A 26476-nucleotide genomic window follows, 5' to 3' on the forward strand; every position below is an offset into this window, starting at 1 on the left:
TTTTTTAATATATTCCTTTTTCGGCTGAGATGTTCCCTCATTATGTCCATTTTTCCTTTAAGTCCTTGAACTTATTGATAATAGTTGGGTTAAATCCTTTTCTGCCAATTCCAACATCTAGGACATCTAAGGGTCTTTTTCTATTGACTTTTTCTCCAGATTATGTATTTCATTTTCTTTCATCTTTGCATTTGTAGTAATTTTCATAGTAATTTTTAAAGGTATGAATGATACATTGGTCCACGGCCATGCTACCGTGAACAAGCCCGATCCTTTCCGATCTTGAAAGCTAACCAGGGTCGGGCCTGGTTAGTACTTGGATGGGAAACCACCTAGGAAGACCAGGTGCTGTAGGCATTAAAAAAAAGTTGCATTGTAAAGAGTTTAAATTTTGTTGCATTCTTTTAAGGGTTTGAGTTTTTTGTTTTGTTTTGTTTTGTTTTGTTTTGTTTTGTTTTTGTAGGTGGTTGAATTACTAGTAAAGCCTCTTGTTCCTATCAGGTTTAGTTTTAATTTTGTTTAGGAGAATCTCTTTTGGTTTTTGTTTTTTGGTCCTAGAGCATGTCCCTTACTATAGGACTTAGTTCTTAATCCTAAAGCCTGGTCTTTTGAGGGTGTCAACTAAATACCCAAAATGTACAGCATGTCCACTCTGGCTGAGCTTGAACTCCAACATGTTCCAACACTGAGCAAACTGTTATCTCTATTCAGCTCTCAGCCTTGAGCAATTGTTTTCTGTTAAGCCCCACAGAGTCTCATTCTGTAAACATATAGTCCACAGCCCTCTTTGGCCAAGAATCTAGAGGAATTCCTGTGTAGAAACTTCTTCCTCCTTCCAACCCCTGTTGTGCTACTCCCTCCTCTTCTGTACTCTGATCTGCAAAATCCTGTTGCTTCAGCAGCCCCTAACATTGATTTCTGCCTCCTCAGCTCAGGAAGACCACTCCTTTGCTTGGGATCCACCTCTCTCCACTGTAGTTGGGAAAATGTCCCCAGGCAAAAATCCAGGACAAACACAAGGCTCATCTTGTCTATTTCCCTTTTTCTCAAGGATCAGTCTTCCTTGCCTTTTTCCCAATGCTTGAAAATGATAGCGTCTGATTTTGTCCAGTTTTTTCAGTTGTTTAGGATTAGAGGATTAGTTAGTCATCACTAGAAATCTTACTTTCTATGTCTCTTTGAACTATCTTTTTAGAGGTATAATTGACATACAATACATTGTACATATTTAACGTGTTCAAGTGATAAGTTTTGACTTTTGCATATACCCTTGGAACTATCATCACAACGAAGAAATGAAGGTAATGAACATATCTATCCCCTCCAACTTTCTTCTTGTTCTTTAAAAGCGAAGACATCTTAACATGAAACCATCTGAAACTGGTACTTTCTAAAATGATTGATACTTTTTCAATTTCTTTTATAGTTATTAGTCTATTTACACCTTCTTTCTCTTCATGAGAGAATTACAGTATTTTCTTTTTTTGCTAGAAGTTATTATTTCTCCTAGATTTTCTAATTATTTGGCATGGAGTTACATGTATAGCCTTTTAGAATTCTTTAATTGTTATTATTACTAGTTATATTTCCTTTCTTATTCATGATTACTGTTTATTATTATTATTTTTCTTTCCTTTCCCCCTAATTTGGGCTGGCCAGGATATTTTTTTCTTTCTATTTTATTGGTTCTTTTAAATCCTTTCAACTACTTTTGACAAATTGTTATTTTGTTAATTTTAGATTTTAATTTTTTTAGCTTTTTTTCTATTTTATTTTGGTTTACTTGTACGATTCATTTCCATTTTATTGTACTAGTTTTTAAATTTGACTATTTAATTCATTCATCTTTTTTTTAAAAAGTAAAAACCTTTAAAAGTACATAATTTCCTTTTTGTATAGCTTTATCAATATTTTCATGGTTTCGGTATGAAGCATATTAGTCACAAGATTATAGATGATTTGAAATTTTACTTTTTGTTTTTATTTATTCAAGGGAGTGGTTCTTAATTTACAAATGGTTACATATCTTTTCTACTAATATTTAATTTTATTGGATTATATTTGGAGAATGCAGCCTATGTAGCTTCTAGTATTTGGAGTACTTAGAAAATTTAAAATATATTCTTGCATTTTTTTTACTACAATTCAATGGTTTTTTAGTATATACACAAGGTTGTGCACCTATCACCACCATCAGTTTTATGAAATTTTCATCACCTTGAAAAGAAACCCCATACTCTTTGGCAGTTAACCCCTCAACAAGTCCTAAGCTGTCACTGATGTAATTTATGTTGCTATAGATTTGCCTATTTTAGACATTTTATATAAACAAAATCAGATAATATGTGGTATTTTGTGACTGGCTTCTTTTACTCAACAGAATGTTTTTAAGGTTCATGCATATTGTAGCACGTATCAATATTTCATTCCTTTTTATTGCTAAATAACATTCCATTTTATGGATATACACATTTTATTTATCCGTTAATCAGTTGATAGACATTTGGATTATTTCTACTTTTTACTTATTATGAATAATGCTGTTTTCTTTTTGTTTGCATTTATCTGGCCTATCTTTAACCATCTATCTATTTTCATTCTTTTATTTTTAACCTTTCTTTATCACATTTTTTTTTTCATATTTAAGATCTAGCTAGGTTTTTAAAAAACTCCAATTGACAATTTCTGTTTTTGAAAGAGGAATTCAGCCTGTTTACTGTATAATAACATATATATTGAATGTTTTTCCTTTTATTTTGTTTTATGTTTACTATTTATTTAACTTTATTATTTCTTCTTTCTCTCTTTCCTTACTTTCACTCTCTTAATCACATTTCCTTATACTCTTTTTATTTTAGAAGTTCTACTATGTATTTTAATTTTACCATGGTTACCTTTCCATTGCTAACATCATACTCAAATGTATATTTCTTTACAATTAAATAATGACTAAGCCTTTAGAGAATATTTATTTCTCTATTCTCCCTCATGCCCAGTGCCTCCATTTTGCTAAACTAGATTGACATTTCTAGTCCAAGATTTTAATTAGACTTCTCTTGAGTTCATGTCTTCTGTTTTGAGCGTGCTTACTTAGAACGAACAATGTACATTTTTAGACATTTTTATAATTTTTTCAGAAGAAGCCTAAGGAAGGAAAGAGAATGATCTTTTAGCAAAGTACTATTTTGCATGACTGGTCTTGCTGACCATATCAATGATCTCAGGTGAGCAGGATAATCAATAATAAATTTGTTTTGAGATGCTGATAATCAAGAATAATTTTGTTTTGGGATGTTCTTAACATAGACACTCTCAGTCCATCCTCACTGGGACTTGTGGAGACTAGATGTGTACTATGCTTCCTTTCGCTTTACTTTTCCTTATTGCCTGGTATGGTTTCCCTCTTACATCTCCATCTCCATCTTCCTAGGTCCATCTCTTTCAGAGGGCTTTCTGACCTAAACCATATGTGAGCACTTCTTTTGAACTTCACAGGGTACCTTATTTATATCTCTTCTAACACCTCATTGGGCTTTGTATTACTGAGGTTTGGGTATTTGCATATCTTTACTCCTCTCCTCTTCCCTAGGGGTGGGAGGAGGAATTTTGTCTTTCTATCCCTGGTGCCTAGCACAGTCCCTGGAACATAACAGGTACTAAGATGAAATGACTAAAAGTTCTATATGGGTCAAGGAATCACTCGCTCGAATGACAAAAGAAGCAGACTTTAATTTAGTGAAGACTTTTGTGTATTTTTATTTTTTTGCATCTATGAGACAAAATAAAGAGAACTGTCTTCTTCATGCCCTAGATATGAACATTTTTGACAATTCTCCTTCTAAAAGCAAAACATTTATCACTCACTAATGGTATTAATAACTATCTTTCATCTAGGGTTTCCCACTCTCTATTGCTACAGTATCCTGGGAATTTTAATCTGTTTAGAAGCTAAAAAAAGTGATAACATGGATTTTTTCATGTATCATTATCCTGTTACTTTTCAGGCTATCAACCAGACTCAAGTGTTTTAGCTCTCACTTACTATGGTGTCTGTAACAAGGTATAAATGATCATTTAGGAAAAAAATTAAATATCTTTTCTGCTTCTTTAATTTTTTTTCTGTCTCCTTGCTTTTATTTCTATTTGTTTAATAAATATGTTTCAAGAGCTTACTGTAGCTGCCAGGAGATAGATGTATCCTGCTCCTCTTTCATGGGCTCAGGGGTTAGTATGGAGTCAGACAAGCCAACAAGCAGATGATGGGGCGAGAACCTGTAACTGGGGAAGCAGAGGCAGGCCCCTACCCAGCCAAAGAATGCTTCTCAGAGACTATACATATCAGAAAACTAAGACATGAGAGACTTAGCTAGATATGGGTGGTGGAAGGGGAGGATAGGAGAATAGTATACTGAGTAGAAAAAACAAGTGCCAGAGAACATCCACACATTTGAAGAAGTGCAATTACTTCAGAGTGGTTGGAGTGTCCTGGCAAGAGATGAAGTTTTTCTGTCTGCTGTTTTTGTTCTGTTTCATTTTTATTTTTTAAAGAAAAACGGTGGCAAGGTACTAGTGGTTTAGCCATATGGCCAAACAGGCCTCAAGCAGACCTTGGCTAGCTATGGCTCTTAGGAACTTAAAACGTACAGGTTTGGCCTTGGCCTCCTAACTTAGATACTTCTTAAGTGCAGGGACACTGTCTGAGTCACTCTCTGTTCTGTCTCTAGTCCTGGTACAGTGCCAGGAAGCAGTCAGAGATCGGTAAATATTCAACGGATAAGATGGTCACTCAGGACCCTGGGGGAGATGAATATTACCTTTTGGCACACTCTCAACAGCTTGGGACCCCCAAGGTGGGTCCTGGGGTGTTTTTGAGCAATGAAGTAGTTAACTTAGCTGCCTGTCTCCTATGACAGATTTGCTAAGGAGAACCTACTCACAGAGCAGTGATGCCCTTGATATTGTCAGCCAATTAATTCCTTAAGTACTCCAAGTTAGGAAAGGCCGGCTGATTTGATTTTATCTGTCTTTTAAGACTGATCTTTGATCACATCCTATTCCAGCTAGACTTACTTTCCTCTTCTTCCCTCCTCCATTACTGATGGTGCAGGATCTAATTACCTCATCACCCCTTAATTTATTTATGAAAGGGCTGAGGTTAAAGAAAAGAAGAACAAAACTTCTGGGCCCTTTGGGGACCTTGTATAAGAGCTTTCCTTTTCCCAATCTCCCCTCTCCACACCCCGCTCCCCTGCTCAATAAAACCTCCTTTTCTGTCTCTGGCAAGTTGGAATTGTTCTTACTTACACATTTAAATAAATAAACTTCCCTCCCAGTGCTGAGTGGAGGGCAGCCATGTGAGTTAAGCCTGGCCTGCCACTCCCAATGGATCAATCAATCAATCAACAAGAATTCATAGATCTCACAGGAAGCAGATTTCAAAACCAGCACACAGCTCCTGGTTGTCCTCATCACAAGACACTTGGGGAAGAGGAGTATTTTTGAAATTTTTAATTTTATTGTTACACAATTATTACATGAATACATTCAGCTTTTAAAAAATTCCAACGACACAAATATGTGGAAAAACAAGTGATAAGGCCTTTTCCTTTCTTCACAGCCCATCCCACTGTTGAGCTTGAGATTGTATCCTTTTATTCAGACTTTTAAACAATGCATTTTCATACGTGTACACCTATATAAACATCTAATTTAAAAAATAACAAATGGGATCACAATTTTTTTTTTTTTTTAGCAGTATGTGCTGGACCACAAAGATCTACATTTTAATGGCTAAAATAGTACTTTACAGCATAGAGGGACCAGTATTTGTTTCCCTACTGATGGACGTTATTTCAAATTTGCAAGTACTGGTTCTCTGGTAATTATCCATTTAATGATGTATTTATTGTTGGCTCACCATGTGCCACGCATTCTACTCGGGCTTGGTGGTAAATAAAAACAGACACCTAAAAATAATTTTGAGTGATGGGAAAGGGGCATTTTCTTTTTCCAAGAGGGCGAGACAAGCGGAAAGATCGGTCTCTTCATCAACCCAGGAAGCTGAGGAGTCCGCTGCGGAACCCATAAGGAGCTGGCGAGAAAGAGGGTTGGAGAGCGCGAGTGCGCTCTTCACCAATGCCCAGAGTCTGAGGGTTGCGGGTCTGGGAGTGCTGTAGTGAGGAATCGTTCATTGCAAACCACGCGCCAGGCCCTGGGCACAGGTCAGACCAGGGGAAATGCGGCCGGGCGGGGCCGAGCGGCGCGCGACCCTCGGCGCGCTCGGGGAATGTATGGACCGGAGAGGCCTCTCTGGCCCCTGCTCCCGCGGGCTCTATGACACCGCGTTGGCTCGCGGGACGGGGCGGGGTTGGTTGAGGGGGAGGTGATTGCTCCACGCTGTACATCTCGCGGTGACCCTCGCGCTGAACTCTCGCGAGAAATAGGAAGTACCGCGCTTGCGCACTGAAGTAGCGCTTGGTGGCTGTGGCAGGTTAGCTGTCCGGTGTGTGAAGGGAGACTAGTAAGTGTGGAGGCCGCAGCGTCCTCGGCGTTTCGCCACCATGAGCAGCACCTTAGCCAAGATTGCGGAGATCGAAGCCGAGGTAATGGGCGCAACTGGCGTTTCACTCTTTGTCTAAGCGTGTCTTCTTCCGCGGTGTCGGTCCTGCCTAAACTCCCTTCATCCGCGTCAGGACCGGGTCCGCGTTCTCCGACTTTCCTCAGGCGAGGCCCGCGTATTTCAACTCCCCTCAACCCGGGCCCGCGTTCCCTAAACCCCTTCTTCCGGGCCCACATTCTACAACCCTGGACCTTGGTCGGTACCCTCTTCAGTGTTCAGCTCCTGTCCGAACATTGTTGTTCTCAGTCTTCCTTTTCGTGTGAGCAACACCGAATCCTGTTATACTCTATGCTGACTGTTCACGTACTTAAGTATCTTTCATTATCTTCCCTTGAAACCCCCACCTTCTGCAATCTCTATTTTGATGACTCCTTTTCTCACCCTATTGCTCTGGGGAATAGGATCTGAAAGTAAATTGACGTCTGTGGTAGCTGTTTATTCCATCTGGATTCTTGTGTGATTATTGCCCGAAGCTCTCAGAGCTCTTTAAAGTGGTCACCCTGTGTCAGATGGGGCATACCAGGTACAAGTAGTAGAAAAGGAATCAACAAATGTGTTTTATTCTAATCTGTGGACGCTAATTGTAGTGACCTTGGTCATATCTTTTCTCTATGGGCCTCAGTGTGCTCTGTAATTAGGGGAATGGGCTGGGTGATGGAGAGAATGGATATTTACTTTGTGTGTGTGTGTGTGTGTGTGTGTGTGTGTGTGTGAGAGAGAGACTAAAATGGGTATACTGACATTAGAGGGACCTAGAAAAAAACATCATTCTCTCGAGTGCTGGGAGAACATTCATTCTGGATATTTTACCACCTATGAACTGCTTTGATTTATGGCTGTGATTCTTCCCTTATAGATGGCTCGGACTCAAAAGAACAAGGCCACTGCCCACCACCTTGGGCTGCTTAAGGCTCGCCTTGCTAAGCTTCGCAGAGAACTCATTACTCCAAAAGGTGGTGGTGGTGGTGGACCAGGAGAAGGTTTGTGTTTTTCTTCAACATTTTTTTTTGGTGTAATTTCTGTCAAAATATAGGCATGTGGTTTAAAAATAATTTTAAAATTTCTATCAAAGTAGATTTGTATTTTCTAAGCCTAAACTCTTGAATTGTGTTTATTTTATTTTATTTTGCTGGTTTCAAAGGCAAATGAATATTGTCTAAGTGAACTAGAATTTTATATATGTATATATTGTACTGATCTATATAGATTTACATTGGCTTACAGAAATATGTAAATATATACAGTCAACATATAAAAAATAAGGAAATTGATGCAAAGGGAAGGTAGGAAAGTAGGAAGAGTAAGTTGAAGCCAAGAGAGAGAAGATTAGAACCAAAAGTAATGTCATAAGATCTGTATACTTACTAGAGAAGGGCCACAAATTTGTCTTTGAACCTGTATGCAACCATTGTAAAAAAAAAAAAAAAAGAAAAGAAAAAAAAAAAGAAAACCCAGTCACTTTGGGTGTGTAAGACAAAAAAGAAATCCATTTTTAGACCAATTATTATATATGATATTTGAGTCTTAAATACTATTGGTACTTAGAAAAGTATGTAACAGTTTAAGTGGCAGAGGAATAAAGTTTTTATATCAAAAATTCCATTAAACATTGTGAATTGTTATAAGAGGAATTTTGTGTGCTTACATTCTGTTGTAGAGGTAAACTGTAAAAAATTGGAGAAATAGATCCTTGAGAGATAGGCAGACAGAATGTGAAAGGACTTACATGAATCTCAACTCCCAGAGATAACTTTCTTCCTCTTTATATTTATTGATGTTTTAGGTTTTGATGTGGCCAAGACAGGTGATGCCCGAATTGGGTTTGTGGGTTTTCCATCTGTGGGGAAGTCAACACTGCTCAGTAACCTGGCAGGGGTATATTCTGAGGTTGCAGCCTATGAATTCACTACTCTGACCACTGTGCCTGGTGTCATCAGATACAAAGGTGCCAAGATTCAGGTGAGTCAGGCCTGTGGGCCAAGGAAGGGAGGAAATCCATTCTTTAATTCATTTAAAAAGCACTTACTGGGAGCTCTCTTATGCCAAACCTGATCTTTGATACCAGGCCCTCACTGTCTAGCAGGGGCTATAGAACAGTAAAGAAAGTAATACAGTGGGATAGCGTCTGTGAAAACACAGAGAAAGATAGGACTGCTTTTTCATCTGAGGATTGGGAATTGGAGAAGGTCTGGTAAGACCAGAAAAGCTTCATGTAGAAAGTGACAGTGCATTTGAAGTTCAAATAGAATTTCACCAGCCAGAGAAGGTAAAGGACAATTTCAGGGTGCTGTAATGGTGAACAGCTTACTGTGGTGTGAGTGTAGGTGTGGGACAGAGAGTGTTAGTAACTGAATCTGGAAATGTAGTTTGGGGCTGAATTATGAAGGGCCTTGTGTGCTTGCTAAGAAAGTTGAATTTTATCTTGTACAGGGCTAGGAACCATTAGAAACGTTTTAATAAATAATATGATCAGATCCCTTTTAGAAGATACTTCTTATCTGTAAGCCTAATGAAATTGGTGTCCTGAGAAAGATGATAGATTTAGGGCTCTCAAATGAGGAGCCCCCTTGTCTGTGAAAGTGGTATATGTTAAAGATAATGGAACATATCTTGTTGGCTGCACTGTTAAGAAGGCAAGATTCTGAATTCCATATTTGAATCTAGGCTAAAGGTTCCCAGACTTTTTTGGTTCACAGCACCTTTAAGTCTTTCAGCAATTATTTCATGACCTTTTCTTGTCCAATAATTTTCTATGGTGCCCCAGATCAAAAGAATATCTAATGGTTCTGTTAAATAGGTTCAGAAAGCTTAAGTTCTTAGGTCCTCACAACCAATTATTTACTAATGGGGTATGTGCAGTCTCAGGTACCACGTAACTTCTCAGACCCTGGAATTAGATTGGATAGTGCCATATTTGTTTTGTTTTCCACACTGATTTTTTTTGGTGTGGTGCTTTTTACTATAGCAATTGCTGAAAAAAATCTGACTTCTTAAAGATTTGGATCTGATATAATTAAAAGCAATCTATTAGGATTTAATGTTGAAATTGGGAGCTGTCTGGAGCTAGTATTTCCCTCAGTGCCTGACAGATACCAAAAATTGCTGTTTCTCTTGAATATCCCATGGCACCCCCAAATTCTCTGGTGCACCAGAGTACCTGAGCACCTCATTTGGAAACTATTGGTGTATTCCTTTTTGCTGAGCTACACAGTGAATTGTGAGGTGCATTCATACTTCTTTATTCTAGAATCTGAAGTAGGGTGGTACCAGTGTCCTGGTAGTGGTATTTTCAATGGGGTTTTTTTCCTGTTGGTTAGATGCCCATGCAGAGAGTGTGCTGGGACATGTACCTCTCTGGGACTCCATATGCAAATGTGTATAATAAGAATGAGGATGCTTGGGCATATTTGGACCACTGCTTGATTCCATGTTTTCAGAGTCTTGTAGATAGTCACAGCTTTGGTAGCTCAGAGAATAACCTCTTTACTTATAGGATGCTGGTGACACTTCTTTCAGGGCTTCTGAATATTTCAGAATAAATAGCTACTTAAATCCTTTCTTTCCTTGTCTTTCCCACAAAACCTTAATTCATTTCACCCACTCCTTTTAAATTTTTTTTTTATTTTCCTTTTGTGTATGGTGCTTTCTTTTCCGCCTGTATCCTTTGCCTCTGTTTTTCCTCCCCTTCTGACTTTCTTCAGAAACCAAGTCATGTAAGCATACTAGTAGGTATGCTTTAACTGATTTAAGATGACCGCCCTAAAATGTTTTTTAAATGGCTGTTTTGTGGCAGAAGACTCATTATCTGTGATTTGGTTGTGGAGCAGTACAAAGTTAGAACCGCTTAATAAGAATTATAATGGGGGAGATTTTTGTTTTGTTTTGTTTTTGTTTTGTTTGCAAGGAAGATATTTTTATTAATAAAGGGGCCTAAAAATGGAATGGGACCTTTTGAGGTAATTAATTTTGGTGTCTGGAGGTATTCAAGTAGTGGCTGAACTACCACTTAACAGTAATATTACAAACAAAATCTGTTGTATCACATAGGCTGAAATTGACTTGCAGAGTGGATTGTACAGTGTTTTAAAAATTATGGGGCTTATGTTTCACCTTTCTAGGGTCCCTAGCACTCCTATTGTCCTATGTATAATTGACTTGCATTTTTAAATTATCTGCTTTAACCTTTAAAGGCATTTGAGTTTGAAGTAGGTTAATATCCAATTCTTAAAATTTTACAGTTCCATGATTTAAAGAAATATTTTTTCTTATTTCTTGGTTATAATATGAAATTCAGGTATGTAAAGCATGTGCTATTTTTATTGAATAAAATTAATAAGATGCCACATTTAAGTAGTTCAGTATAACTTTAAAAATATTTCCCTCTTGAAAAAGCTAAATTTAACTTGCTTTTACTTTTGTAGGGAGCTCAATAAATGTCCCCTGTGTGTTCAGCTGACATGGTTAGAAAGTCCTTGCTCTTTTCTCTCAGTATAAATAATCTCTTTGAAATGGTCTTTATATGACATTATAGTCATCTTCCAGATCTAGTTGTTTCAGATTATCCAGATGGACATTTCCTTTTGAGTTCTTGATAACATCAGGCTCAATATGCAGTAAAGCCTTTTGCTGGTGGAATACTTTTTTTTTTTTTATTTGAATAGCAGAAAAGGGTTTACTAAATGGTAGAAGGAGATTACAGAGTCTTTGGGAGAGTGGAAGAAATAGACTCTAGACTTAATTTCTAGGAACTGATGATGAACTTTTTGTTTGTTTTTTCAAACATCTTTAGGGTATAATTCATATACAATATACAGTGTGATAAGTTTTGACATATCTATACACTGGTGAATACATTGCCATGATCAAGATCATGAACATATCATCCCCAAATGTTTCCTTATGCTCCTTCCCTCCTGTCCTTTCTTGTCCCTTTCATCTCTAAGCAATCAATCACTTACCTAGTTCTGTAGATTGATTAGTTTACATGTTAAGAGTTTTACATAAGTAATGCCATATGTGTATATATAAATGTACTTTTTGGGGGCTGACTTCTCTCATTCAGCATAATTATTTTGAGATTTTCTTATGTCACTTACCCTGCTGCCCCTAATGTTAACATTTTATATAGCCATAGAATAATGATCAGGGATGGATTAACACTGGTTCAATAATAGGCACTAAACTATAGAACTTACTAGAATTTTTACCAATATTCTCACCGATGTCTTTTTTCCAATATTCTATCTGGGATTATTGCATGTTGCATTTAGTTGTTTCTCCTTTATGACTTTTATACTTTTATTTATTTGTTTACTTTTAAATATTAGTTTTAAGTATATAGTATATTGGTTAGACATTTATATAGTTTATAAAACAATCCCCCTAATTTCTCTTTCTCTCCTCTTGCTCTCCACCTAGCCATCACATTAATGCTAACTGCATTCCTTATGCCTTGCTCCCCATCCCCGTGACGTCTGTCAGCTACTAATTTGTACTTATTTAACCCTTCAGCTCATTCTCCCAGCCACCCAACTCCCCTCCCCTCTGGCAGTTACCAGATTGTTCTTTATATTTGTGAGTCTTTTTGATTCATTTGTTCTTTTCGTTCCTTAGATTCCACATATAAGTGAAATCATTTGGTATTTATCTTTCTTTGTCTGACTTATTTCACTCAGCATAATAACCTCTAGGTCCAGACATTGCAAATGGTAGGATTTCATTTTCATTTCATAATGGCTAAGTAATATTCCGTTTATATATGAACCATAACTTCTTTATCCAATTGTCTGTTGATGAGCATTTAGGTTGCTTCTCAATCTTGGCTATTGTAAATTTTGTTGCCATGAACATAGGGGTGCATAGATCTTTACAAATTATTTTTGTACAAATTTTACTTTTTACTTTTACTTAGTAAAACTTTACTGCTTTACAAATTATGTTTTGGTTTTCTTTGAGTAAATACCCAGAAGTGACCTTTATGCTTTTAAAGAGTATTGATCAGTTATTTTGTAGAACATTTTTCAGTTCGGGTTTTGTTTGCTGTTTTCTCATGATTAGACTGAGATATATTTTTGGCAAGAATACCACAGAAATGATGTTGCGTCCTTCTCAGTGCATCTTGGGATTCACGATGTCAGTATGTCTTTATTAGTGATGTTTACCTCTGTCATTTGGTTAAGGTGGTGTCTGCAGGGTTTCTTTACTGAAAAGGTATTATATTTTTGTGGCTAATAAATATCTTGGGGGAGATACTTTGAGAAGAGGCAAAGCCTGTTTCTCAAACTTGTCCACTAATTTTAGCATCCGTCTCTGAATCTTATCTGCAACAGTTATTACTGTGTTTCTTGCCTAATGGTGAGTCTCTGTTTTTCTCTTTCCTACTAGCTGTTTCTTCTTCCCCATTTATGTATTTATCCAATAATTTGTATCATTGTGCGCTCATGAATGTGTTTTATTTTATGGGTTATAATAGTACTACCGTTATTTTATTACTCAGATTGTTTCTGCTTTGACCATTAGGAACTCCTTCATATTGGCTTCTATGTTCTTTATATAAACCCCCGTCTTTTTCTGAGTACTTATTTTCAGACACTATACAATGTTCTAGGCTAATCTTATATTTCCCTGCTCCAGCCCTGCAATCAACTACTTCTGAAAGAGCACTAGTTCCTTTTATTGGTCTTTAGAAATCAAAATATGGTGTGCTCATTATTCACCATGGGATCTTTTAAAATCAGTGTAACTAAAGTTTCCAAGTTAAGGCAGGTGTATTGAATATAAATTATCTTTTTTGAAAGAGAAGAAGAAAAGGTAGCTCACTTTGTCCAGTATGTTGTATAAATCTTAGAGAAGGCAATGTTATTTATTAGAATAGAGAGGAGCTTTTGAGTAGTTCTTCAGTGGAACAATTGAACTGTCTACGCATCTCCTGAATTGGTTCTTTTTCATTGTGGTTTATTTAATATGAAGTATATTTCTATAATGTCAGATATGCTTATAGCAAAGGTTAGTTTTAAATGATATTTTGATTAAATGCAACTCTGTTTCCAGTCCAATCATGGGGATAATTCAGTGTTAGCCGTACAGTAGACTCTTGGTATTTTCAGAGTTTACATGTGCTGTCTTAACAGTTTTTAACAGATTCTTAAATGCTTAAAACTAATAGTTTGTAAATTTCTGCGATGTGAATTTGAATCATGTGTGCTGTGGAATTGGTTTTGATGTTCACATCATTAGGTACATACATGGTGAATTCTGTGAAGTTTTACTTTACTGCTTTCCGGAGCATTTGAGCAGTAATTTTAGTTGGGGACACATACTAGGAGTCAGCCATGGAACCTTTTGAAATAACTGATCAGTATCTAAACCTTACTTTGGCCCTTCCAAATTAGAATCTGCAGTGATAGGGCTTAGATGTCTGTACTTTTAATGGTTTTACAGGTGATTCTTATGTGCTTTCCTGGTTAAGAATGGCTGCAGAAATTTTTGTGAATTGAGAAATTTGCAGAGGTCTAGGTATGTATCACATTCGAATATCAAGATCTAGCTATTATCTATAGTAAGGAATTTGTGTGGAAGCTCAATCTTCTGAAAAATGGGAGATATTAAAAGATATTAATGTAGAATAATGGATTTGGCCCCCAAAATGTGGATTATAATCTTAGGACGGTAACTTTGGGCAATTCACTTAACCTCTGTGAACCTCAGCTAATACCCTTATCTCACAGGGTTGTTAGGCATTTTAAACTAGATAAAGTATATAAAAAACCTGTAGCTGGCATTTAGAAGATGCTTAAAGTAATATACTCATAAAGAAGATTAGATTTGTATCTCTTAAATTTTGGATAGTTGAGAAATAAATCCTGTTCGATCTGCTCAGATTTATAACTGATTTTTCATTTTCTCTCCTTCTCTCTGTCCTTAATTTTGTAGCTCCTGGATCTCCCAGGTATCATTGAGGGTGCCAAGGATGGGAAAGGTAGAGGCCGCCAAGTCATTGCAGGTAAGTGGTTTAGGGCTACCATTCTGGGATATCAGGTATTGATATCCCAGGTATTGTTCCTTTACCAGGTATTGTTCCTTTAGATGGGGACCTTGGGCTTGGTGTTGATACCACAGTGAAGGGCATAGTTATACCTGACTTTTTACCAGAGTAGAATGTTAGAACTTGAAGAGGAATAGTCCAGATCCCCATTTGAGGAGAGACACTAAGGAAGAAGTGTCACACTGTTCATAGCAGATTTAGAACTAGAACTCAGGTTTCCTGACTCTCACCCATGTCTTTCATTCTTTTCTTTTTATTTAAGGTAAAATCTTATAAAAGGCTAATGATGAATTGCAACATTCTGCCATTCCACCTCACCTTCACAGTCACTCCTCATTGGCAACTATACTGTCAACTCTTCAACTGTTCGTTCTTCTACTTATCTTCATATTTTTAAAAATTATGCTTATGTTGCTATTTCATAATTAATTTTAGATATCTATTGGTTTATTATAGTAGAGAATTAGCTCTGTTATAATTCATACCTCTTTTCCCATTGTTTCAAAGAAGTTATATCACAATTTTTAGTTAACTCATAGTTTATATGAGTATGTAATGACTATGCTGTTTGTTCAATGCTGAGATAAGTAATATATTATGACTTAGTTTTTCTCTTAAAATCTGCTTTTGAAATTTGTTTTTCAAGTAGTTAATAATTGGCTATTATTTTGTATACTTTTCTGTGTTTGCTAATACTTTTCAAATATATTTTTAGTGATCTATTTTCAATAGATCAAATCCCTATCAGGTGGCATTTTTCTAGATACTTAAATAAAATACAGTTCTAAAAATAATCTTATTGATTTCATTCTTCCCCGCCTCAACCCTGACACTGCCTTTTCTCTTTGTGGTTCAATTTGGATTGGTTGCTTTCTAGACCAGCACTGTCCAGTAATGGAAATGTTCTGAATCTGTGCTAGGCATGTGTGGTTATTGTGCACTTTAAATGTACATAGTGCAGTCGAGGAACTGAGTTTTAAATTTAATTTAATTTTAATTTAAATAACCACAGGTTGCTAGCGGAGTCTTATTGGGCAATGCAGCTTTAGACTTTTTTCATAGCTGTCATCCTGAGATGTGTGGGATCCCCTATTTCCTAGGGTCAGTGTTTTACTTTTTTGGGCTTATTGTTATCTTTTGCTGAAGCACATTTTTTAGTAACTTCCCAAGAAAGGGTAAATGATAGGTAAATATTTATTTTTTCCTATGTTTGAAAGTATTTTTATTTTACCCTTATGTTGAATTATTAATTTAGCTATTCTATAGAATTATAGGTTACAAGTTATTCATGGGCGAATATCAAAAACACGCTAAATTAAAAGAGCCAAGCATACATTTTATTTGAGTCTGTTTATATGAATTTCCGAAAAATGCAAACTAACCTGTGGTGACATAAAGCAGAGCAGTGGTTGACTGAGAATCATGGGGAAGATTGATTGGACAGGGACACAAGGGAACTTTTGGAGATGATGGAAATGTTCTGTATCTTGATTGCAGTAGCGGTTACACAGGTATCTATATTTGTCATCAAATCATATACCTAACTTGAGCACAATTTATTTTTTGTAAATTATACTTCAATAAAGTTGACTATAATATGATAACCAGATACTCTTATTCTTTTAGAGTTCTTACTGTTTTAAATCTTTCTAAACTCTTTCAGGAATTTAGATTATTACCTGGTTTGTGTCTTCATTCCGACTTGTTTTTCTACTAATGTATCTAGAAGTTGACACCTTCTAGATATATTAGTAGAAAAAAAGTCATTATAAATTGACTTCCGGAATAAATCTTTGTTAATCTTAAGAAATTCATGTTTGTCTATGTCTTCACAAAAAAATCCTTTGTCTCTTAAGTGCAGGAACTCCAGTCTCCACCCCCACTTTGAGTATTTGGATTAGTTAGGTCTTTCTTGCTTGAGTATAATTTTCTTTTTTTAATTCTCTAGTGGCCCGAACATGTAACTTGATCCTGATTGTTCTGGATGTCCTAAAACCCTTGGGACATAAGAAGATAATTGAAAATGAACTGGAAGGCTTTGGCATTCGCTTGAACAGCAAACCCCCCAACATTGGCTTTAAGAAGAAGGATAAGGGAGGCATTAATCTCACGGCCACGGTAAGTGGAGAAGGTGATACGGGGCAGGCTGCTGAAGAGACTGGGGTGGGGAGTGGATTGAGGTACAGGGACAGTGACATTTGGAAATTACCTGACTTCTTCTAACACTATCCAGGTAACAACAATGACCTTGTAATGACTGACAAGAATCAAGAGTAGGATAAGAGTCAGTCTCAGACTTACCTTTGCAACTTCATTTCATTTTCTCTTTTGGGTTATCTGTTTGGGGTGGTGTGGTTGTATAGACCAATCTTATGCTTGCATGAAGTAGATGGCTGCCAATATCATATTTCCATTCATTCAACACAGATTAGTAGAGCGCCTACCAGGGGCCAAGTATTGTTTTAGGCTCTGGGGAGTGGATGGAAGAAGGAGTAAAAGACAAAAATCTTTGCCTTTATATCCTAATGGGAGCAAGTAGCAAACAAAATTGAGTAAATATAGTGTATTAGATGATAATAAATCAAAGGACAAAAGTAAACTAGGGAAAGTAACTGCTGGTTGGGTTCCAGTCTATGGAGTAAACTTGATTTGATTTAGAATAATTGAATCTATCTGGCTGTTGTTGAAAACAGACAAATGAATTACGAGCAGAAGCAGAGAAAACATTTAAGAGGTTATTGGAATAATCCAGTCAAGAAGTGATAGCTTCTTAGGCTAGGATTGTAATAGTGCAGGAGATGAGAAGTAGTCGATTGTGGAAAGATTTTGAAAGTAGCTGGTAGGAATTACAGCTGGATTGGATGTGGATTGTGAGAGAAAGATGACAGTTTTTTTGTCCTGCGGTAGAAAAATGCACTCTCATTACTAAAATGGTAGGACTTTATGTAGAATAGGTTTGGAAGGGAAGGAAAATCAAGATGTGTATTTTGAGATGCGAATTACACATCCATGTGTTATTGTCAAATAGACATATGAGGAGTTATCTGATATGAAGGTGGTTATTAACTTTAAAGCCATGAGTTGAGGTGCAATCACTAGGAAATAAGTATAAATATAAAAGGATTAAGCCTTGTGTCCCGTCCCACCCTACTCCCCACCCCCTTAATGATTAGAGGTTAGGAGATGGGAATACTCAGTAGATAAGACTTCTCCGGAGAGGAAAACCAGAAGAGTTTGGAATCTTGAAAGCCAAGTAAAGAAAGTATTTCAGATTGGAGAAGTGATCAGTTCTATCAAATACTGTTTCTAAGTCATATAATTGAGCACTGAGAATTTCCTACAACATTTAACATTCTAGAGGTCCAGACAGTCTGACTGGCATAGGTTTAAGCTGTCCTGCCCAAAAGGTCCTTCTCTTTATTACCCTGTCATAAAGTTTGAATTTGAGCATTCAATATTCTTTCAGTATTGGTTTGCTAAGGCTGCCATAATAAAGTACCATAGACTGAGCGGCTTAAACAACAGAAATTTATCTTAATGGTGGAGGCTGGATATCTGAGATCCAGGTGTGAGGAGGATTGTTTTCTTCTGAGCCTCTTCTTGGCTTACAGATGGCTATCTTCTCTCTGTGTCTTCACATGGTCTTTGCTTTGTTTGTCTTTTTCCTATTCTTTTTTTATAAGGACACTAGTCACATTGGATTAGGGCCGACCCATATGATCTCGTTTTAACTCAAGTTACCTCTTTAAGACCCTATCTCCAGTCACATAAGATACTGGGGTTAGGACTTGACATATGAATTTGGGTGGGGATGGGGTAGGGTGGGACACAACTGAGCCCATAACATCTTCCTTAGAGTTTGGAAAGATTTTTAGTTTTCAAGTATCTCCTGCTATAAGTCAGTTACTCTCATCCAGGATAATAGTCTTTAGAAATGAGTTCACACCTTAGTCAGATATTTCAGTAGATACTCTTGGGAGATTTTTTTGCTCTCTGACCAGTCATTGTCATCTATGCCCATTCAGTGCCCTCAGAGTGAGCTGGATGCTGAAACTGTAAAGAGCATTCTGGCTGAATACAAAATTCATAATGCTGATGTGACGCTGCGGAGTGATGCCACAGCAGATGACCTCATTGATGTTGTGGAAGGAAACAGGTATGGACTGAGTGTGCAGTTCTAGTGCCTGAGATTGAATTTGAAGCCTCTTAATGGAAACAACATTAGATCGTGATGGCAGACATTGATTCTAACTCTAGTTGTGTTGCTGTCACAAATAATTGTGGGTCTTGGTTTCTTTAGCTGTAAAATGAAGGGTTGATCTTGATTTCTAACATCCTTTTTTGCATTTAAGATTATGATGGTCACATTCCCTATTTCAGTTACTTACTGTGAACCAAGCTGTCCCCTAATCTTCATGTCATATTATGGTTGAAGAGACTAGGTTCTTAGTCTTCTCCCTGAGTTAATTCATCTGAGAAATCCTATAGACTATTCTACAGAACTCAAAGCAGGCCAGGCTGTGTGTCTATTCTCTCTAACCTAAGGGTACACACACACATAGCTGAAACCCTATTCCATAAAACATTACTATTATTAATATTTGAAATTGAATAATAATTGAAACCATTGTTAAAATTATTCCTGGCATTTGGATATATTTTCTAGTTGCTTTCCTGTTCATTTATTCATATTTATTGGATGAATTTATTTGATCCTCATCTGAAAGCAAATAAAGGTAATCCTTTGAATTAGGTATTTTATAAGTTAGACAATTGAAGCCTGAGAATTTGTGGCCTGCCTAATTATTAGTAAACTTAGCTGCCATATTGATTGGACATTGGGATTGTGACATTGCTAGATATTGTGTTTAAATTTTTTTTATTCTTTAAAAATTATTGTGAAATATATTATTAGAAATATACTTATATTCTTAAAATTTTTTTAAAACAACTTTGTAGGAAATCGACTTTGAGACTTGCCCAGGGGCACATATCTAGAAAGTGACAGAGCTGGGAGTAAATTCAGTTTGCATGACTCCAAAGCTTGTGTTCTTTTCACTGTAGCACATCCTCTCAGTAGTTAGCTGCATGGTAGGACTAAGGCTTGGATTTTGTTACTTCTCCACCCATAGTTTACCTCTTGGATATTCTACTTTATCTTGATAGAAAGCTTTTTTTTTGGAGGGGCGAGGAGGTTTATCTGCTTCTTATGATCCTTTTAGAGAGTCTTTGATTTGGGGTTCTGGGTGAGGGGGTGCTGATAATCAAACTGACAGTCTTGTCAACAGCTCCAGGCTAATGTCCTGTTTTTCTTATACTTCTGTAGAGTTTATATCCCCTGTATCTATGTATTAAATAAGATTGATCAGATCTCCATTGAGGAATTGGATATCATCTATAAGGTACCTCACTGTGTACCTATCTCTGCCCATCACCGCTGGAATTTTGATGACCTGTTGGAAAAGATCTGGGACTATCTGAAACTAGTGAGGATGTAAGTTTTAGTGGGAAGGGTAATATTGCTGTAGGAATTAAACCAGACTGTCCTAAAATGATATCCTCTTCAGCTCATTAACATAATTTGTCTTTTTGGAGATATAAATAAATTAATTCCTGTCGTCTGCTATACTATATTGAGGGCACTTTTTCCTCAATTGAGTTGGAGGTTATCCAGGTCTGATCTTCTCAGGGGTGATAGAGGGTTGATTTGCATTCAACACATGAAACATTCCAAGAAGTAGGCAACCTCTGTTCCCTCTCTGTTCTAGTTACACCAAACCCAAAGGCCAGTTGCCAGATTACACATCTCCAGTGGTGCTGCCTTACTCTAGGACCACAGTAGAGGATTTCTGCATGAAGATTCACAAAAATCTTATTAAAGAATTTAAATAGTAAGTATCATGGGCATGTGGTACCTTCTTTTCTCTGTGAGCTACTGATTCCACTAACTAGAAATTCTTAGGATAGCAATAAAGATATCAGGCATCAGGAAGGCTGCTGAAATGCTTGTTTGGTTAGAACTCTATACCATGTTTTCTTAAAACTATGCAAAGTTGAGTCAGGAAGAGCTCTAGAAGCCTCTTCTGGTCAGGAAGACTGACAGTACAAAGGGCTCTGACTTTCTCTCATTAGTTCACCTTCCTCTTGGCAAACATAGATGTTAGTTCTTCCTGCCAGCATCATATTGGCCTCCACTGGGTATTGAGTCCCTCTCTAAACTGTAAGCATGGGTAAACCCTTTCTAATCTCATACTTTTCACTGCTGACGGGCTCTACAAGCAATGGTAGCCCGCTAATAATGAGCATCAAAGTATTTATTCATGTTATTTTTAACATATTTTGAACTGATTTTATATTTACAGAAAAGTTGCAATATATAGTCCAAAGAGTTTCCTTATATCCCTCACCCTTCCCTCATTTCTAATATCAGCTCCCATAACCATAGTATAGTTACCAAGAACAGAAACTAGCATTGGTATATTACTTGAATTTTAATACCTTTTCTACTGATGTCCTTTTTGTGTTTCAGGAATCTATATAGCATTTAGTTGTTACTTCTCCTTAGTCTTCCAGTGTTGCAGTGTCTCAGTAATATTTCCTTAGTCTTTTGAAGAGTATTGATCAGTTATTTTGTACAATGTCCTTCACTTTGTGTTTGTCCAGTGTTCGCTCATGATTGAAGTAAGATGCATTTTTGGTAAGAATACCACAAAGTGATGTGTCCTCAGTACATCATATCGGGATTCATGATGTTGATGTGTCTTATTGATGGTGATATTTGCTTTGATCACTTGGTTAAGTTGGTATTGGTTGTTTGATTTTTTTTGGTTCATTTGAGCCTTCTCCTTTCTCTCTTTTTTAACTTTTTTCTCCAACAGTGAGAAACCTGGCTGTCATTATCTATAATCTCCTTACTTAATTCTAGTACATATATAAGGTAGTTCAGAATTGCAATCTATGACCCTGTGGGAAATATTTAAACTGGATTATAATATTTATGAATAGCTTTTTTCATCTTTACAGGCTGAAATTTAAAAACTTGTTTTAAAAACAAGAAAATAGAAAATAATTGTAGAAAATCAGGGAAGCATCGAAATAGTGATATTTTAAAATACTTGTTTCTCATCCTAAGAATACTGAAGAGTGAAATTCTTCTTTAAGCTTTACATTCCTTTTATTTAAAGTAACTATATTTCACATGTAGGTGATGATTTTTACTATCCTCAAACCATTATATTTTGGCACAGGCTTGAATCAGTGGAGTCTTGGAAAAAGTTAGACATTTTCTTTTTGTAAACTTCATAGATTTCTGTATAAGCTCCTGCCTTCCACGGTAGCAGAACACTGTGCAAAGTGCCTAGAACTATAAATTAATCAGGGAATTAAATGAGAGGGAAGGAAAATATTTTGGAGAAGAGACATATCAAAGTAAATAGAATTTTACTTCGTCACTGTTTTCTTGTTTTGTTTTGTAAATTATTGCATTTTAACTATTTCAATAGAAAAATTCAGCATTAGGCCTTCTAATTATAACATTTGTCCCTGTTCATTCCTTTTATGTCCTTGACCACATGCATAGCATATCCTTTGATCATTTACTATATGCGTTTTCCATGTAACAAGATTCATATAATTTTTAACTATGTTTTTCCTATCTTTTGCTACTTTACATAATTTTCTAGTCTTCACTCACAGATCTTTCCCTTTTTCTTTAATTTAGAGGTAGGATTAATGATTATATGGCTTTCGATGTTTTGCTATATTGTTTTCCAAAATGGCTGAACCTGTTTACATTGCCATCAACGAAATAAGAGGCACTTACACTTTAGTGCAGCCAGTAAGTTTGACTGATAAAAACTACTTTTCCTTAAGATAGTAAAATGGTCACTTCACATTTATCTTGTGTGTTTTAAATTTTTATATATATTTGTTTTATTAATACTGTTATATCTATTCCTGTTATTTGTGTTTTTTAAAAAGTGAAATCTTATTTAGTGATTTGTTTTTGGAATATAGATTTTAAAAAAAAGACAATGTAATAACAATATGGTCACTATTTTCTACCACTTGGTACATAGTTCTCAGGCTCTGTGAGGCAGGTCTTAGTGTCTTGTTCACCAGTTTCCATCACTAGTACCGTCTATTTTTAGTATTGGAGGCCCACGTATAAAAATCACCTTTATATATTCTAAGAAATTAGGAGGACATACCAATTATAGTTTCTTGATAAGGAGAATTTTCCTAGCATTGTTGAGGAGGGCGTACCCACTGGGTTTCAGTTGACCCAATAAAAACTTGTATTCTTTAACAATCTATAACTGACACTGTATTTGTAAGAATCAATTTCCAATCTGAATTATTTCAGGGTAATTGTCTATAACAAACCCAAGCTTTCTCCTTTTAGTTTTAAGCTAGCGTTGTCACACTTTTAATTTGTGTTTTTTCCCTTTGACTTTCATACACTGGCTCTGGAACAAGAGGAACTACACAACTCCAAAAGTGTTTGTTTGCTACTTTGTATGTGAAGGCTCCAGTATGCCACACTACTGGGGAAGCTAAAGCCTCTTGGCTCAAAGCTTTGAGTGTGTTTCTTGACTGGAGACAGGAGACATTGACTATTGCAGGCCTGTGGCTCTTCAGAGTTGGAATGCTAAACTGGAGCAGAAGGGTGGTACCCAGGCAGATAGGGAAGAAACTAGGTGATTATTTATACTGATTGTTCTTTTTTCCCTTCCATACAGTGCTCTGGTCTGGGGTCTCTCTGTGAAACACAATCCTCAAAAAGTGGGTAAAGACCATACGTTGGAGGATGAGGATGTCATTCAGATTGTGAAGAAGTGAAACCTTCCCCTTTCCCCATCTGCTGGGCCAACCACTGCAGCTTTCCCCATGACCAAGCACCCTACACCAAGCTCCTTCTGGCTTTGGCAACCACTGGATCAGGATTCAGGGGAGGGAGATGGAGGCACCCAAACTGGAACTTTAATTGTCTTAACTTGGTGTCACTTTGTATGTTGAACCATAAAGGACCTGGTAGGCCAGCTGGCTATGTGCAGTTCATGTGTCATTGTCAGAATTTGTTTTGGGATGGACTAAATGAGGATGGGTACGTACAGTGAGGCAGCTGCAGAAGGGGTACCTGGGAGCTTGATTTTGAATGTGAAATGGATAAAAACGTGAGTGCAACATCTTTATTTGATGTTTACTCATGGGAAACCCTTCCAACTGGACGTGGCCTTTAGTCCTTTTAAGTGGAGAGGACTTGATGTAAGTTAACTGATTATTCCTTACATGGCTAACTCATTTGGGAGATGGTGTAGTATGGCAGTTAAGTATTCTGACCAGGTACTTTGTTGTTTGAATTGCAGGTCCACCTCTAATAGCTTTGGAATGTTGCACAAATTACTCAACCTCTGTAAAGCCTCAGTTTCCTCATGTAACGTGGAGACAGTAATAGCACTTACCTTCTAGAGTGAAGGTTGTTAGTAAGGGAGATGGTACTTGTAAAATGCTTAGCATAGTATCTGGCAATAAATACTTGGTAAATGTTGACTCTTATTGACATTGGTCCGTTTCCTTTACCTGGCCTCCCTCTCTGTCCTAGTTAGAACACAGTTGTATGCCATTGTTGGGCTGAATGTTGAGCTGAACCAGGCTGCCAGGTGGGCCACTAAAAGCTTGTATCCCAGCCTTTCTGCTTGAACCCCCATAGCAATCCTGGCCTCAGCCATAGAACATGGGTGAAGGCATGGAGGCAGAACTAGTGTGATCAGAGCAGGTTTGTGTGTACACATATGTGTATATGTAATAGTGGGAGGTTAGGTTAGAAAGAGGGCTGGGGTCAGGACTACTCGAGAAGGTACTAAAGCCTTAATTAGAGGTTTCTGGGCTAGGAATAAGGAAATTTGCAGGGATTGCCTGATAATAGGAAATTGGCAAAAGTTTGTGTGTGATAGACTGGGCTAGTGAGAATATGGGCAGAGGGAAGGTGTGGGCATTAGGTACAGAGGAGAAATTTAACCTTGGTGACTGACAGACTTGCTCTTTAGTGTAAGAGAAGTCAAAGATTACTTCAGTATGGATTACAGGGATGATAGAGAAGGGTAGTCCCTGAAAATCAGGAAGGGAAACAGATTTGCAGGATGATAGTTTGATTATAGATGAAGCAAACTAAAGATAGCAGTTTGTGAGGAATGGGGATGTGGGATTATCCACATACTCAGACTTTTCCAGTACTTATTACTCTTACCTTAGTTGTTTCCCTCTGATAGTCTTCCTGGAGCTTAGGCTTAGCACTGTCCCAAGATCTAGGAGATAAGCCCCTCAGGCCAGGTATCCTAGTCACTTTGCAGGATATAGATCTTACTATTACCAGTTTATTCATAATAAAGGCCATAATCTAGAGTCTAACTCTTCAGAGAAATATTGGCTTTCTGAGCTGTAGGATTTCTAGCAAGGTTTGTTCTATAGCCAGAGCATATATATAATTTTGGGAGGAATCTTCATGCCCAAATTCACTTTCATTGAGCAAGAATTTAGCACTAAGAGAAGATTGCTGAAATCCAGTTCATCCAAGGCCTCGGGATATGCTTTGATTTGGCCTTGCTTTCATTATTCAGTACCTTCCCCTCACCTTATTGGTGGCTTCCTGGTGCTTGAGAGCATTACCTTACCTTTCCCTTTTGGGCTCAGACTTGGGAGTTCTGGGAGAGGGGTATAGCTTTGTCAGGAATGCTGTCTGTCTGGGGTAGGGCCACCAAGGAGGGTAGCTAAAGGCTTTCTTTTCATGAACTCCAAGAGTATAGTGGTTTAGCTGTCACAGCATGGCTTGAATTTCCTGTGCTGTTAAATATTCTTTCCTGATTTTTTTTATTCAGCACAGCTAAGCAGACTCATTGTCTTGTGCCATTAGTTAGAATGGTGTTAGCTGTATTTTAACAAATTAACAAGCTGAAATGGAAGGAAACTTACTCTCATGGAAGTCATCTAGAGCTCAGTGGGGTTCATGGCAGGTGTTATGTCATTGAGGATCCAAATTCTTCCCATCAAGCTACTCTTTGTCTACTGCAGTTCATTGGCTTTGCTGGGCAACTGGCTCCCCTCACAGTCACAGAATGTCCGCTGCAGTCCCAGGCTTTACATCAGCATCCAGAGGATAATTAAAAGGAGGGCTGAATCTTAAGCTTTTTGGCAAGCTGTTTCCCAGAAGCTGCCCAGCCATTTCGTCCTTGTGTCTCATGGCCTAAATTGGGTCACATGCTCATTCTTGGTCAGTTGTTGGTAAAGAGAATAGAATTATTTAAGAATCAGAGTTTATTCCTATAAGTTATCTTTGTGCTTCGCTTGTGTTTGTTCTTGTCTCTTTTATTTACATAAGGCCAGTGAATCTGACTTCCCTTTCATCTTAATAGACCCTGGTTTATAAGACAATAACTGTCTTCTAAAAGGTGTTTGTGCTCTCCATCTGCCTGCCCCCCTTCTTGATTATCACTGACTTTCCCAAGTATTGACTGCTCAACTGCTTCCTTTAGGAGGTACTGTTCTTTCCTACCTGACCCTTGTCCTTAAAAGGTCTTGCATGAGGTCCTTTGTGGCCCTCTGCTGTTTTACTTTTAGGCCTTCTACATCCTTAGCTTCTCTTAACCTTTATTTTGCATACCTTTCCAGCCCTGATTGCTTCTAAACTTGTCTCATGCCTCCCAACTTCCTAAAGTTGCTCCATGTAAGACATCTCTTTTTAGCTGCAACATCACTTCCTCCCATCCTTACCCTGTATCAGGGTCTTAGCTCCTGGAAGAGTTCATTAACTTCCT

At 37.2% G+C, this 26476-nt stretch overlaps 1 protein-coding gene and 1 pseudogene across 2 annotated transcripts; both read left to right on the forward strand.

The window, feature by feature from the left end:
* Positions 1-238: 238 nt before the first annotated feature.
* LOC112481104 lies at positions 239-357 on the forward strand (annotated as a pseudogene).
* Positions 358-6425: 6068 nt separating this feature from the next.
* Positions 6426-24221, forward strand: DRG1 (developmentally regulated GTP binding protein 1). Of its 2 annotated transcripts, XM_006904936.3 has the most exons (9): positions 6426-6602; positions 7476-7599; positions 8403-8578; positions 14552-14621; positions 16612-16781; positions 18689-18819; positions 19990-20157; positions 20432-20554; positions 23405-24221. In XM_006904936.3, exons 1-9 carry the CDS (start codon positions 6561-6563, stop codon positions 23502-23504), a joined length of 1104 nt encoding a protein of 367 aa, XP_006904998.1. In that variant the 5' UTR covers positions 6426-6560; the 3' UTR covers positions 23505-24221. The 2 variants fall into 2 exon arrangements, with proteins under 2 accessions (XP_006904998.1, XP_015446769.1); XM_015591283.2 differs by lacking the exon at positions 19990-20157 and having other exon boundaries at positions 6443-6602.
* The last annotated feature ends 2255 nt before the right edge of the window (positions 24222-26476 follow it).

This window comes from Pteropus alecto, unplaced genomic scaffold, assembly GCF_000325575.1.
Source record: "Pteropus alecto unplaced genomic scaffold, ASM32557v1 scaffold190, whole genome shotgun sequence".
NCBI lineage: Eukaryota > Metazoa > Chordata > Mammalia > Chiroptera > Pteropodidae > Pteropus > Pteropus alecto.